The 14,771-nt window shown below is 41.7% G+C and overlaps 1 protein-coding gene and 1 long non-coding RNA gene across 2 annotated transcripts in view; one reads left to right on the plus strand and one right to left on the minus strand.

The window, feature by feature from the left end:
* Positions 1 to 2,513: 2,513 nt before the first annotated feature.
* ALG14 (ALG14 UDP-N-acetylglucosaminyltransferase subunit) overlaps positions 2,514 to 14,771 on the plus strand; it is a 94,256-nt gene continuing 81,998 nt past the window's right edge. Inside the window, exons 1-2 of the mRNA XM_003260081.3 lie at positions 2,514 to 2,702; positions 10,730 to 10,881. Of these exons, the coding sequence (XP_003260129.1) occupies positions 2,567 to 2,702; positions 10,730 to 10,881 (288 nt within the window). The 5' untranslated portion in view covers positions 2,514 to 2,566. The remainder of the gene's footprint in view (positions 2,703 to 10,729; positions 10,882 to 14,771) is intronic.
* LOC105738429 lies at positions 8,224 to 14,145 on the minus strand. Its single transcript, XR_001114247.1, has 2 exons — positions 13,552 to 14,145; positions 8,224 to 8,725 (listed from the first exon to the last, which is right to left on the minus strand). It is a non-coding gene; the product is annotated as an uncharacterized LOC105738429 (long non-coding RNA).

The raw sequence follows: 14,771 nt of genomic DNA on the forward strand, positions 1-14,771 counted from the left end.
GTGATATAAGTATGGCCAAAAGGAGTGAAAGAAAGTCTGCTGTGAGGGGCTCTAGAATAAGTTTCCTTGCCTTAAAAAAACAAAAAATAAAGCAGGCCGGGCACCATGGCTCACCCGTATAATCCCAGCACTTTGGGAGGCTGAGGCGGGAGGATCATGAGGTCAGGTTCAAGACCAACCTGACCAACATAGTGAAACCCCATCTCTACTAAAAATACAAAAATTAGCTGGGTGTGCTGGCGCATGCCTGTAGTCCCAGTTACTTGGGAGGCTGAGGCAGGCGAATCGCTTGAATCCGGGAGGTGGAGGTTGCAGTGAGCTGAGATCGCGCCACTGCACTCCAGCTTGTGCGACAGAGCAAGACTGGGCGGGGAGGGGCAAAAAAGACCCTACAAGAGACAAGATAACCTCTTCTTTGGCTATGGAGATTGCCCTGTTGGATGTAACCATCCACACATCCCATTCTGGGACCACTAGTGTCTTAAGTATGAGGTAAGACTGTTTCAGGTTGAAGACATTATTAGGAATGGCAGAGTGGGCATATACAAGTAAATGATATTCTTTGTATTATCCTCGAGCTGTTTTTCATACTACACCAAAGCCCCTACCTCTGCACTTCCAACTACGCATTTGTAAGCCCAGAGAATTCTGATTCCATTAAAATTTCAGGGACACTGACTTCTAAGTCCACAACTATGAACTTTCTCCACCCTTACTAGCTAAGTAGCCTTAGGCAAATTATTTAACTTTTGTGGAATCTACTTCTTTGTCTGTAAAAAGGGAAATAATATCCACTTTAAGGTCTTACTGTGAGAACCTATAGTTAAGAAGATTTGATGGAGCCGGGTGCGGTGGCTCATGCCTGTAATCCCAGCACTTTGGGAGGTAGAGGCGGGCAGATCACCTGAGGTTAGGAGTTCGAGGCCAGCCTGGCCAACATGGTGAAACCCTGTCTCTACTTAAAAAAAAAAAAAAAAAAAAAAAAACATAGCCAGGCATGGTGGTGCATGCCTGTAGTCCCAGCTACTTGGGAGGCTGAGGCAGGAGAATCGCTTGAACCTGGGAGGCGGAGGTTGCAGTGAGCCGAGATTGTGCCACTGCACTCCAGCCAGAGTGACAGAGTGAGACTCTGTCTTAAAAAAAAAAAGAAGATTTGATGGAAGACAATTTGGAAAGTGTTGTAAGGTCCACGAACTCTACTCACAAAGTCTCCCAAACTTGCTTGCTGATAGGAATGGACACGCTGGTTACATAAGCTAATCCCAGCTGCCCGATCCCCGGAAACTCTGATTCAGTGTCAGAATGGACCCTGGGACTCTGCACTTTTAAAAACACATTCTAGGCTCCAGGTAAGTGTGGTGATCAGGCAAGTTTGAATTTAGCAAAGGAATACAGGATGCAGTACTCCTGTCCAGCAGTACTTAGATTTCTGGTTTCTGATTCTAGATCTGACGCTATTCCACTTGGGCAAGCAGTTGCACCTTTCTGAACCTGTTTACTCATCTGTATACCTGTTCAATATAACCTACAGGTAGGTCTATGGTGGACCGAAGGCAAATTATATTTGGGGTGAAGGGGCTCCTGATCTTAGTATTTTATGTTGTTGTAATGTGGATTAATTAGACATAATTAATTTATTAACAATTAATTAGACATAATAAGCAAAATTGGGATTGAAGGGGGTGTTGGCAGATCATCATTTTGGCTGAAGACATGAGAAACACACTGGAAATGCTTTGTGATAAAATTAACTGAATATTAATTGTAGGACTATGCCTTGTGTATCCTGCTACCTAGAGCCACTGAGCTTTGCAATCCTCTTAGGAGTGTGGCTTGCCTTTAGGTGGTCACCCTCAACTACTCTGGTCACACTGAGAGCTGTGAAAACGCTGAGAAAAGTTAAAAACATACGTGTTGGGAGACAGGGGGTTTGGATGAGGGCCCTAAATTCGATGTTTAAGCCTAGGGTCCTTACTGGCGAACATTTTCAGTAATGTCTGTGTGCAACAGAAACGTTTCTCTTGGTATTAAAAAAAAAAAGAAAGGATATAGTCCCTTAGCTTCAGGTGGCATTCACGAAGTTGATAGAGCCAGAACATCTCCCAACTGGGGAGTTTCGGGGCCTTTAGGGCGCAGAGACTGCCTGACCTCGTCGTGGGCGTAAATCAAGCTTCCCCAGCGCTTAACTTTACGATTTTCAGCTTACGCTTGGCTGCAGCTGTGCAGAATCCACGCAGAAGCAGGGGTTCCGCCGACAAACGTGAACGTAGAGAACGTAGAAGCCTTTTAACGCTAATATGCAGTTTCCCTGTATGGCTGTTGTGCATTATTAATCTAGGTATTGCGTATTTAGTTTAGGAAACACGAATGCTACATGATAAATGAGGTAAAATGGATCGTCAGCGGGACCCCGCCTTCTCCCTCCGCCCTCCACTCCTCCCAGCTCAAGAAAGCCCGGCCCACCAGGAGGTGCGTCCCTCCGCGTTTGAGTCGCTTCGGCACCCGTAGTTGTGAACTTTGACAGCGGCTGGTCCCCGGAAGTTGGACGCATGCGCCGTTTCTCTGCATGGTGTGTGTTCTTATTCTAGCTGCAGCTGCAGGAGCTGTGGCGGTTTTCCTAATCCTGCGAATATGGGTAGTGCTTCGTTCCAGGGACGTTACGCCCCGGGAGTCTCTCAGTATCTTGGTAGTGGCTGGGTCCGGTAAGTATCGAGGACGCGACTGTCGGACTTGGGTTGGTCACTACAAACCCCAGGGTGCACCGCGACGCTCTTCCCTGGTACCCTTAGCACTTCTTGGAGTGTTGCATGCAGAGATTTGTAGTTTCTCTGCCTTGCCGGAACCGGGCAGTCCAGCCAGGGTAAGGGCTGGTTTGCTGACGCGGCCCAGAGGTTTTTTTATGACAAGTAATTTACACTTGTCTGTAATTAAGACTCTCTGTAGCGTATATTTTTCAAACAATTAGTGAACAGAGAACGTAGAAGCCTTTTGATGCAAACATGCAGTTTCCCCGTATGGCTGTTGTGCATTATTAATCGAGGTATTGCGTATTTAGTTTAGGAAACACGAATGCTACATGACAAATGAGGCAAAATGAATTGTCACATTTATAAATATACAAAGTCCAAAAGGATAAAAACAATGATCTACGGGCTGTAGAACAATACACACGGGGTGGCAGAGTGTGAGAAACACACTGACCTGTCAGGTAACACAATCTAAATCCACCAACTCTGTAGGTGCTTACAGTTTTAAGTAGACATATTTGACAGGGACAGACAGACACACACACAAAGACACAATGTAAACATTTGGGTATGGCAGGAGATTGCATCCAGTTAGAACATGTATAGTATGAGTAAATGTACCAAGTTTATGTTCAAGTATAACACATTACTTTATTCACTTAATCTGTTTTGAGCTGTTAGAAAGACCAAACACTAAACTAACCTCTGGAAATAACAAAACTGACTAACATTACTTGCTACGGAGTGCTGACTCCGTGCTGAGTCCTGTGAGAGATGCAAAGATACAGCAGTGAATGAAATAGAAAATACAAAAAAACTAACAAAATAAATCAAAATGAGTATTTGCCACAATGAGATAAATGCTATAATCTTGTAACAATTGTGTAAAAAGTACAAGTTGCCATGGCAGTCTTCAGGAAGGGCACTACTTTATCAGGTCTTAACAAACAGGCAGCTTCCTGGAAGAAATGATGCTAAACTGAAACTTGAAAGATGACCCAGAATTAGTCAGATGAGGGACAGCCAGGGTTTTGAGGGCTGGGAGGATGTGAAAAGAAGGTGATAGCACTTGGAATGGCCAGAGTTGAGAGAACACTATCGTGTGGAGTTCAATGTAGGGAGGTAAACTAAGTCCAGATTGTAAAGGGTATTTAAAATCTTGCTTTTTTTCTTTTTTATACAGCGTCTCATGCTGTTGCCCAGGCTGGAGGGCAGTGGCGCAATCTCAGCTCACTGCAACTCCGCCTCCCAGGTTCAAGCCATTCTCCTGCCTCAGCCTCCCGAGTAGCTGGGATTAGAGGCGCACCACCACACTCAGCTAATTTTTGTATTCTTAGTAGAGACAGTGTTTCACCATGTTGACCAGGCTGGTCTTGAACTTCCGACCTCAAGTGATCCTCCTGCCTCAGCCTCCCAAAGTGCTGGGGTTGCAGACGTGAGCCACCACCCCTGGCCTAAAATCCTGCTTTATAAAGCAATTGCTGCTACTCCACTGTTGATATCATGTAGGGGTTAAGACCACGGGCCTCTAGGTTGTCATAACACCACACATGAATCACATCTCTGCCACATACTACCTTGGGGATCTTAGGCGATTAGTTAACCTCACTGAACCTTCTGTTTCTACATGGGTTGAGAGAGGACGGGAGAGATTAAATATGATCATATTTAAAGTGTTTAGGCCGGGCATGGTGGTTCACACCTATAATCTCAGCAATTTGGGAGGCTGATACAGGCGGATTGCTTGAGCTCAGGAGTTGGAGACCAGCTTGGGCAGCACAGTGAAACCCTGTCTCTACATTAAAATAAATAAATAAATTAGGTGGATGTGGTGGCATGCACCTATAGTCCCAGCTATTTGGGAGGCTGAGGTAGGAGAATCACTTGAGCCTGGGAGGTGGAGGTTGCAGTGAGCTGAGATTGCGCCACTGCACTCCAGCCTGGTTGACAGAGTGAGACCCTGTCTCAAAATGAAATAAAATAAAATGATATAATCAAAAGCTTAAATTAAAAAATAAAGTGTTTAGTAAAGTGCTTGACATATAGTGTCAACCTAAAATAATCAAAGGGCTCAATATCCAGTTAGAAGAGTTTATTCAAGCACAAAGTGTGAGAGTGGGTGTCTGGGGAGCAAACCTATACCAAAGAATGGTAGTCAGTGCTCCCCATGTGGGGAAGAATGAAGATAGTTTGTATAGGCAAGAACAGAGATGCTGAACAAAATTACAACATTTTCCATACAAAGGCCGACATACAGATATAAGATTTGGTTGGCTACTGTAAGGGCCATGGGGAAACTTCCCTTTTGCCCTCCGAAGTTTCACTGAAAATCACTGACGAGGCAGAAATAATAGGAGAAAAGGCATACAAATTTATGAAGCATATATGAAAGTGTTCTGAATGAAGACCCAAAGATACAAGGGAAATGGTCTGTTTTTATGCTTAGGTTCAACAAAGTATGGACAGCCATGTAGAATTATGACTGGACAAAAGGGTATAATTTAATGCTAATAGACAGTAGGGAAGCCCAGCAAGGCCTGTCTGTCTAGATTTTTCTTGGTCTCTCTGAGCATGCATTCCTTTCCTTCTGGATATGGGGTAGGACCCTCTCTGGAATGGGGGTCTTATGACCTACCATCAAACAAGGTAGATCAGATAATTTTTTTTAATTTAATTAATTGATTTTTAAAATAGAGATGGTGTCTTGCAATGTGTGCCAGACTGGTCTTGAACTCCTGGCCTCAAGTAATTCTCCTGCCTTCCAAAGCGCTGGGATTAAAGGTGTGAGCCACCTCGCCCAGCTCCCCAGCTCGGATAATTTCTTTATGGCCAGTTTTTACACAGAAAGGTGGAGTAAAATTAGAGTAGTATTTTTAGGTTTTATGACCAGCTTTTGGGAGAAGGAGTTCTTGGTTTCTGTGACCCGCCGTGGGGAAGAGAGATTCCAGTTTCTATGGCAAGCCTCAGGGGAGTATGGGACTGAGAGACAGAGGACAGGAGAAGGCCAGAGAAAAATTTTTACTTCTAAGGCCTTCATTTTTGGATATTATTTTCTAAGTCCCAACACTACTATTGATTACACACTAAGGGATTTGTTTAACATTCTCGTATAAGGAGGTAACAATCACAAAGGCTTCTATCTCCAATGTCATTTAGTCTAGGTTTGAATAAAGACTAGGGAGTCTGGTTAATGTATAACATCTCAACACAAAGGTCAGGAAGCAACAGACATACACCCAAGAGAAAAAGCCATGTTAGTGAGTCAGTTTCCAGGGCTTAGCTTTTCCCCTTGGCATAATAAATTTGGGAGCTCTTGACATTTTCTTTTCTTTTTACATAAGCATTTAATAAATGGTTACTGTTAGTCTTGGTGGCAAAACGAGCTTTTGAAGTTTTGTTTTGTTTTTTGTTTTTAAGACAGACTCTTGTTATATACCCAGGCTTTTCTCTAAATCCTGGGATCAAGCGATTCTGAGACAGCCTCCCGAGTAGCTGGTACCACAGGCACGTGCCACCGCACATGGCTTATCTTTTTCAGTGGTGAGTCACCCACTTCAATCAGCTTTCACAAAGATTATTCAGCCCGCTTTGTCAAAACAATGGCTTGACAAAGACAGAAGTAGAGAAATAAATAGGAGCCTTTTTTTTTTTTTTTTTTTTTTTTTTGAGACGGAGTCTTGCTCTGTTGCCCAGGCTGGAGTGCAGTGGCGCGATCTCGGCTCACTGCAAGCTCCGCCTCCCAGGTTCACGCCATTCTCCTGCCTCAGCCTCTCCAAGTAGCTGGGACTACAGGCGCCCGCCACCACGCCCGGCTAATTTTTTGTATTTTTAGTAGAGACAGGGTTTCATCGTGGTCTCGATCTCCTGACCTCGTGATCCGCCCCCCTCGGCCTCCCAAAGTGCTGGGATTACAAGCGTGAGCCACCGCGCCCGGCCAATAGGAGCCTTTTGAATATTTCAGTTAACAGATAAAAATGGCCTGACTGGAATGATAGGTGTGGGGCTGGAGAAAAGCAATCGCATTCAGATGAGATTGGAAGATTTAGGAGTTAAATCCACAACTGTGGATTGAAAGTAGAGGATGTGGGAGGGAAGGACTGAAGGGTGATTTCCAGGTTTCTGACTTGAACAAATGGATGGATGTTAGAACCATTCACTTGATAGTGTTACATTTGGTGGACCAGAAACCAAAATTAAGGTTGGTAATTCATCTGGCAAATGGTGCCTTCATTCAAATTATTGAGGGTAGGAAGGTATCAAGGGCCTGAAAGAACCATGCCAGTTAAAGGAAGACTTGTAATCAAATAAGCAGTTTAATAGTTCATGCCCAAAATTTTGGAGGAGGAAGAAGACATTTTCAATATTTACCTTGAAGACCAAGCAACATTTACTCTTTAGATATCATAAAATATTATTAGTAGGCCAGGCACTGTGGCTCACGCTTGTAATCCCAGCAATTTGGGAGGCTGAGGCTGGTGGATTACCTGAGGTCAGGAGTTCAAGACCAGCCTGGCCAACATGGCAAAACCCTGTCTCTACTAAGAAATACAAAAAAATTAGCTGGGCGTGGTGGCGGGTGCCTGTAATCCCAGCTACTCAGGAGGCTGAGGCAGGAGAATCGCTTGAACCCAGGAGGCAGAGGTTGCAATGAGCCGTGATCGTGCCACTGCCCTCCAGCCTGGGCAACAGAGCAAGACTCCATCTCAAAAAAATAAAAAATTATTAGTAGATCACTTCTGTTCAGAGAACATTTTCCAAAACTACTTTTCTTTGAAACACAATACAGCTTTCTTAGGCAAATGTTAGATTTAATATCAAACTTTCATTCATTCTTTCATTCAATAGGACGGCCTGCTATTTCTAGGAATAGGAGGTACAGCAGTAACAAACACAAATCCCTGCCCTCATAGTATGATGCTTGCCTTCTAGTGAGGCATGGATAGAGGGAGATAAAAAGCAAAACAAATAAATAGACTACATAGTAAGTTATGCAGTGATAAACACTACGATTTGGGGAAGGGGCATTGCTTTTTATGAAGATTGTCAGGGAAAGCCTTCTTGGGGAGATGACAGCCAACATCAAGGAGGCTAGAGTGATTAGAGTAGGCTGAGTAAGCGAGGAGGAACAGGAGATGAGCTCCAAGAGGGAACATAGTTGAGGTCAGAGTATAAGAAGTCTTTTATTCCACATGAGACATGAAGCCACTGGAGGATTTTGAGCAGAAGTAAATAATCAACTCGAATAGGGTCAGACGGGATGTTATGTTGCGATAGACTGAAGGGGAAGTGGGTCAGGGAACAGATCAGGGAACTGTTCATAATCCAAGTGAGAGGTGATAGTGGCCTGGAGCAGGGGGTAGCAAAAGAAATGGTGAGAAATGATTGGATGCTGGATATATTTTAAGGTAGAACTTAGAGAATCTTATTCTCAAAAAAATGTATCTTAATGAAAGAGTAAAATGGAAGACAAAATCCATCATGTTAATGACTTTATTCAGTAACAAGTTTACATTTTCAGTGAATATACTGTCAAGCTAAATAACAGAGAGAGATTCTCCAAAGATAATAAGTGTATTCAAGAGTAAGCATTGTAGTGTGGAGCACACATGCCGAGTAAACTATGGGCACATTCAAAGAGGCAAGGGAAGACAGCGATTTTTAAAGCTAAAATGGGGAGAGTTACATAAGTAGTTTGAAACAATTATCCTTGCTTACAGGGATCAATAATAAGGGTGGCATCAGTCCAAGGTTAGGCAGGCAACTGCTGGGCAGATGTCCTTGCAGAAGTATTTTTTTTGCATAAGGTTGCAGTGGCCTTTGTACAAGGTTGTGGTTTTGGTATAGTCTTTTGTGATAGTTCTTGTTTTCAGGCGATTGAGCATTAAGAACCCTTCCTTCATGGCCTTTCCCAGCTCCATTTTGTCACAAGTGACTCCATTTTTATCCTGACAACTTTCACAGTATTCAATGAGGGTTTCCTTAACAAAAAAAAAAAGAGGAAAAAAAAGACTATTAAAGCAGGTATAATGAAGTTTTAATTGTAGTGGAAGATGTTGTGGATATTAGGTTTTATCCTTAATTATTCCAGCTGTGAAAACAAATACCTACTTGGAGTACCACCACTTGTTTCTTTTTTCTTTTTTGAGACAGAGTCTCGCTCTGTTGCCCAGGCTGGAGTGCAGTCTCAAGTGATTCTCCTGCCTCAGCCTCCTGAGTAGCTAGGATTACAGGCGTGAGCCACCGCACCCAGCCTAACTTTTTTGTTTTCTTTTCGAGGCTAAAACCAAAGATGCTAAAATGAGTATAAACCAGATGTGTAAATTATATGCCCCAGTCAAGAAGATGGGTGACAGGTTATAAAGCTAATGTATGATTTTAATTCCTGAAATTCACACTAAATCTATGCCAAATTTGTTTCTATATATAATTCCTTATGGAATCTAGAACGAAATCCTTTCCTTTCTCCTATTAAAAAAAAAAATGTGGGCCTGGCATGCTGGCTCACGCCTATAATCCCAGTACTTTGGAAGGCCCGGTGGGTGGATCACCTGAGGTCAGGAGTTCAAGACCAGTCTGACTAACATGGTGAAACTCTGTCTCTACTAAAAATACAAAAATTAGCCGGACGTGGTGGTGCACGCGTGTAATTGCAGCTACTCAGGAGGCTGAGGCAGGACAGTCGCCTGAACCTGGGAGGTGGAGGTTGCAGTGAGCTGAGATCGCACCATTGTATTCCAGCCCAAGCGTGAAACTCCATCTGGGGGTGGGTGAGGGGGTGGAGGGAATTTGTGTTGGGGGGAAACTCATGTTTAACTTATCTTTGTTTGTGTTCTTGTATCACTATATACTTTTTCTTACAACAATAAGGGAGGTGGGGTGGAAGAAGCCTTGTAGGTAGGGGGAGCAGCATGACCAGAGGCAAGGAGTGAGTAAGGAATAAGATGAATGCAGAGAATGTTAAGGACATCAACCTGACTGAGGCACAGAGCTTGTGAAACGAGACTGAAATGGGTGTGGTAGGGCTCCTTGATAAGGAGTTTGTTTTGCTTAAATGGTTTACAGATAGGTAGATATTCTATTGTTGTTTTCATGAACAATGTTTTCATGGTCTGAATGAACACAGTTGATTTTTAAATTTATGCTTTTGAAATTAGTGTATGAAAATTTTGGAGATTGTATGACTTCAGAAACTGAACATTACTCATTTGGTGAAGCTGATAAATATTTGAGGACCTGCAGTGTGCTGAGACCTCTGATAAGAGCTGGGGTTACAGTGGTGAACAAAAAATGTTTCTTAGGAAGGCCCAAGCCCTGCTGGTCAGTGCTCATGCCCCCTTCACCTTACTTCTCTATACAGAACCTTCAGTGACTGGCTTCCCTTTTCCCATCCTGTGTTTGTGACCTTATTTCACCCGTACCCTTCTTCCCAGTATTCCTTTCACTCTTTGAACACGTGTTTCAGATCTTGTCATCTCATGCCCTAACAATCCCCATCTCCATCCACTGGCCTCCCTACTCCTATCTCTCCGTTATCTTCACCTTTCAAGTCATCTCAGCCTTTTCCGGAGTTCTTTCTTATTCTTAAGGCATTGATTTTTCATAACCATTTGCTTACCCTTCACATTTTAGTTTTTCTTGCTGTCTTGCATCTTCTTTGTCTTCATATATGTGTCTGGCCCCTTTCTCACCAGTCTTCTTGATAGCAAGAGCTATGTCTTATACTGTTTTGTGCCTTCCTTAGTACCTACTGCTAGTGCTGATTTTATTTTTATACATGTATTATCTTCTTTTGATATAAAAGTTATATTTATACAAGGGCATAGATTTATTGTTTTCAAATGTTCCTTGTGTCTTCTGAGAAATACACAATTACAGTGCCCCCCCCCCACCCCAACCTGAAACCATGATATTGGTATAACATGGTCAAATGGGTATGTCCATTGTGGGTTTCTTAATCTTAGGACTTCTGCTATTTTTTCCAGGTGGCCATACCACCGAGATCCTGAGGCTGCTTGGGAGCTTGTCCAATGCCTACTCACCTAGATATTATGTCATTGCTGACACTGATGAAATGAGTGCCAATAAAATAAATTCTTTTGAACTAGATCGAGCTCATAGAGACCCTAGTAACATGGTAAGTGACAATTTCTATTTCTAAGAAAATTACAAGTTGTACATTGAGTTTAATTATCTCTAGAAATAATCTCATGGCACTTCAGTGCCCTACCCACAATGGGCAGTCAAATGTTTACTGGTGATGAAATACATTTCCTTTGCTACCAAAAGATATGAACTTCTATAAAATAAATCTTCAAATTAGAAAATGGTTGCTTAGCACATCAAAAAGTTTATCCACCATGATCAAGTTGGCTTCATACCCAGGATGCAAGGTTGATTCAACATACGCAAATCAATGAATGTAGTTCATCACATAAACAGAACTAAAGACAAAAACCACATAATTATCTCAATAGACACAGAAAAGGCCTTTGATAAAATTCAACATCCTTTCATGTTAAAAACTGTCAATAAACTAGGTATTGAAGGAACATACCTCAAAATAATAAGAGCCATATATGACAAACCCAGAGCCAATATCATACTGAATGGACAAAAGCTAGAAGCATTCCCCTTGAAAATTGGCACGAGACAAAGATGCCCTCTCTCACCACTCCTATTCAACATAGTATTGGAAGTTCTGGCCAGGGCAATCAGGAAAGAGAAAGAAATGAAGCATATTCAGATAGGGAGAGAAGAAGTCAAATTATCCTTGTTTGCAGATGACATGATCCTATATCTAGAAAATCCCATTGTCTCAGCCCAAAAGCTTCTTAAGCTGATAAGCAACTTTAGCCAAGTCTCAGGAAACAAAATCAATGTGCAGAATCACTAGCATTCCTATACACCAACAACAGGCAAGCGGAAACCCAAATCATGAATGAACTCCCATTCACAATCACTACAAAAATAATAAAATACCTAGGAATATAGCTAACAAGGGAAGTGAAGGACCTCTTCAAGGAGAACTACAAACCACTGCTCAGTGAAATCAGAGAGGACACAAACAAATGGAGATACATTCCATGTTCATGGATAGGAAGAATCAATATTGTGAAAATGGCTATACTGCCCAAAGTAATTTATAGATTCAATGCTATTCCCATTAAACCACCATTTACTCTTCACAGAATTATAAGAAACTATTTTAAAATTCATATGGAACCAAAAAGGAGCCCGAATAGCCAAGACAATCCTAAGCAAAAAGAATAAAGCTGGAGGCATCATTCTACCTGACTTCAAACTATACTACAAGGCTACAGTAACCAAAACAGCATGGTACTTGTACAAAAACAGATACAGACCAATGGAACAGAATAGAGAACTCAGAAATAAGACCACACACTTAGAACCATCTGATCTACAAACCTGACAAAAACGAGCAATGGGGAAGGGATTTTCTATTTTGCAAGGAGTTGAACTGGCTAGCCATATGCAGAAAATTGAAACTGGATTTCTTCCTTACACTTTATACAAAAACTAACTCAAGGTGGATTAAAGACATAAATGTAAAACCCAAAATTATAAAAAACCCTAGAAGAAAATCTAAGCAGTAGTATTCAGGACATAGGCATGGGCAAAGATTTTATGATGAAAATGCCAAAAGCAATTGCAACAAAAGTAAAAATTGAAAAATTGGATCTAATTAAACTAAAGAGCTTATGCACAGCAAAAGAAACTCATCAGAGTGAACAGACAACCTACAGGATTGGAGAAAATTTTTGCAATATGTCCATCTGACAAAGGTCTAATATACAGAGTCTACAAGGAACTTAAACAAATTTACAAGAAAAAAACAGTGTTATTAAAAAGTGGGCAAAGGACATGAACAGACACTTCTCAAAAGAAGACATTCATGCAGCCAAAAACATATGAAAGAAAGCTCAACATCACTGATCATTAGAGAAATGCAAATCAAAACCACAATGAGATACCATCTCACACCACTCAGAATGGCGATTATTAAAAAGTCCAGAAACAACAGATGTTGGTGAGGTTGTGGAGAAAAAGGAATGCTTTTACACTATTGGTGGAACTGTAAATTAGTTCAACCATTGTGGAAGATAGTGTGGCATTTCCTCAGAAATCTAGAGGCAGAAATACCACTTGACCTAGCAATCCCATTACTGGGTATATACCCAAAGGAATGTAAATCAATCTGTTGTAAAGATACATGCATGTGTATGTTCACTGCAGCACTATTCACAATAGCAAAGACATGGAATCAACCCAAATGCCCATCAATGATAGAATGGATAAAGAAAATGTGGTACATATACACTATGGAATACTATGCAGCAATAAAAAGGAACAAGATCATGTCCTTTGCAGGGACATGGATGGAGCCAGAAGCCGTTATCCTCAGCAAACTAACGTGGGAACAGAAAACTAAATACCACACATTTTCACTTACCAGTAGGAGCTGAACGATGAGAATACATGGGTACATATGGGGCAACAACACACACTGGGGCCTGTTGAAGGGAGGGGTTGAGGGAGGTAGAGCATCAGGAAGAATAGTTAATGGATGCTGGGCTTAATACTTAGGTAATGGATTAATTTGTGCAACAAACCACCGTGGCACACGTTTACCTGTGTAATAAACCTGCACATCCTGCACACATACCCTGGAACTTGAAGGAAAAAAAATGATTGGTTAATTTTTTGCTTATTTTTTATTCTTTTAAATAGAGAAAGCAGTTTTTCATTGAATTCCAATAGCAAAAATTATTTTATTTATACTTACATACACGAAGCATCCAGTTCATGTGCTTATTGGCTCTTCATTAAAGCTCTCTATCAATGTGTTACGTTTATTGATAATTTGATTTATCTATGACTGCTGTTTCTTCTCCAAATCATACTTGTGTCTGCCTTTGAAATTATTAGTACTTCTTTACCCCTGGTTGCTCACTTCATTATAGCATTTTAGTCAGTGTTTAGAGATTTTTTTTTTTAAGTGAAACTACTTCTTAATTAAGGAAGGAAACTAGAGCTGTTCCTTGTGTAGAGTGAGTGCCTTTATCCATCCCTCCCTCTGGGAATGGCCCAGCTGCAGGGCTGCTTTGGATAGTTCAGGGATGGACAGCTGGCCTAACTCAGACCAATCGAAGTCTTTTTCTGAGCGTTTTGGGCTTGGAGACCTAGAGAATGGAATCAGTCTGTCTTCAGGCAAGCTCTGTAAATGATAAAGCTTGAAAGCTGCTGACAGTCATGTTTTCACTTAGAAGATAAAGGTAGTCTATAGATAGAAGAATGAAGATAATGTACAGGAAGAGAGGAGAAGCCAGTGTCTGGTGCTGCCTTCAGTGGCTCAAGAGGCCCTGCTATAGCTGTGTTGGTCCTGGGTTGGTGGTTCTTTTCTTGGGAAATCAGGATCCACTCCTAGAACCCTACATCACTTCCTTTGTTCCCACCTTTGTGACACACACACACACACACTCTTAAGGCTGTTTGAGTTAACTTTTGGTCATTTGTAAACATCATCCCCAACTAACATACTACTAAAATGTCTTCTCAAAAATTCCACGTCAAACAAGATCGGTATGTAAATCAGCTTGCTATCATTCAGCTATAGCAAAATGTGTGGTACTTTTTTTCCTCTGTGGAAAATAAGCCAAAATGATTTCATTTTTGTTTTAGGAATCAATACTGTATTAGTTTCTTAGGGTTGCTGTAACAAAACTGGGTTTTTGCCACCCATAAACTGGGTGGCTTAAAACAATAGAAATGTATTTTCTCATATTTCTGAAGGGTAGAAGTCTGAAATCAAGGCGTCATGGGGCCATACTGCCTCCGGAGGTTCTGAAGAAGAATCCCTCCTTGCTTCCTCCTGGCTTCTAGTGGTTGCCAGCAATGCTTGGCCTTCCTTAGCTTGCAGCTACATCACTCTAATCTCAGCTTCCACCATCATATGACCTTTTCTGTATCTCTGTCTTCACATGCCTTTTTTATGAGGATACCGGT

This window comes from Nomascus leucogenys, chromosome 12, assembly GCF_006542625.1.
Source record: "Nomascus leucogenys isolate Asia chromosome 12, Asia_NLE_v1, whole genome shotgun sequence".
Lineage (NCBI taxonomy): Eukaryota > Metazoa > Chordata > Mammalia > Primates > Hylobatidae > Nomascus > Nomascus leucogenys.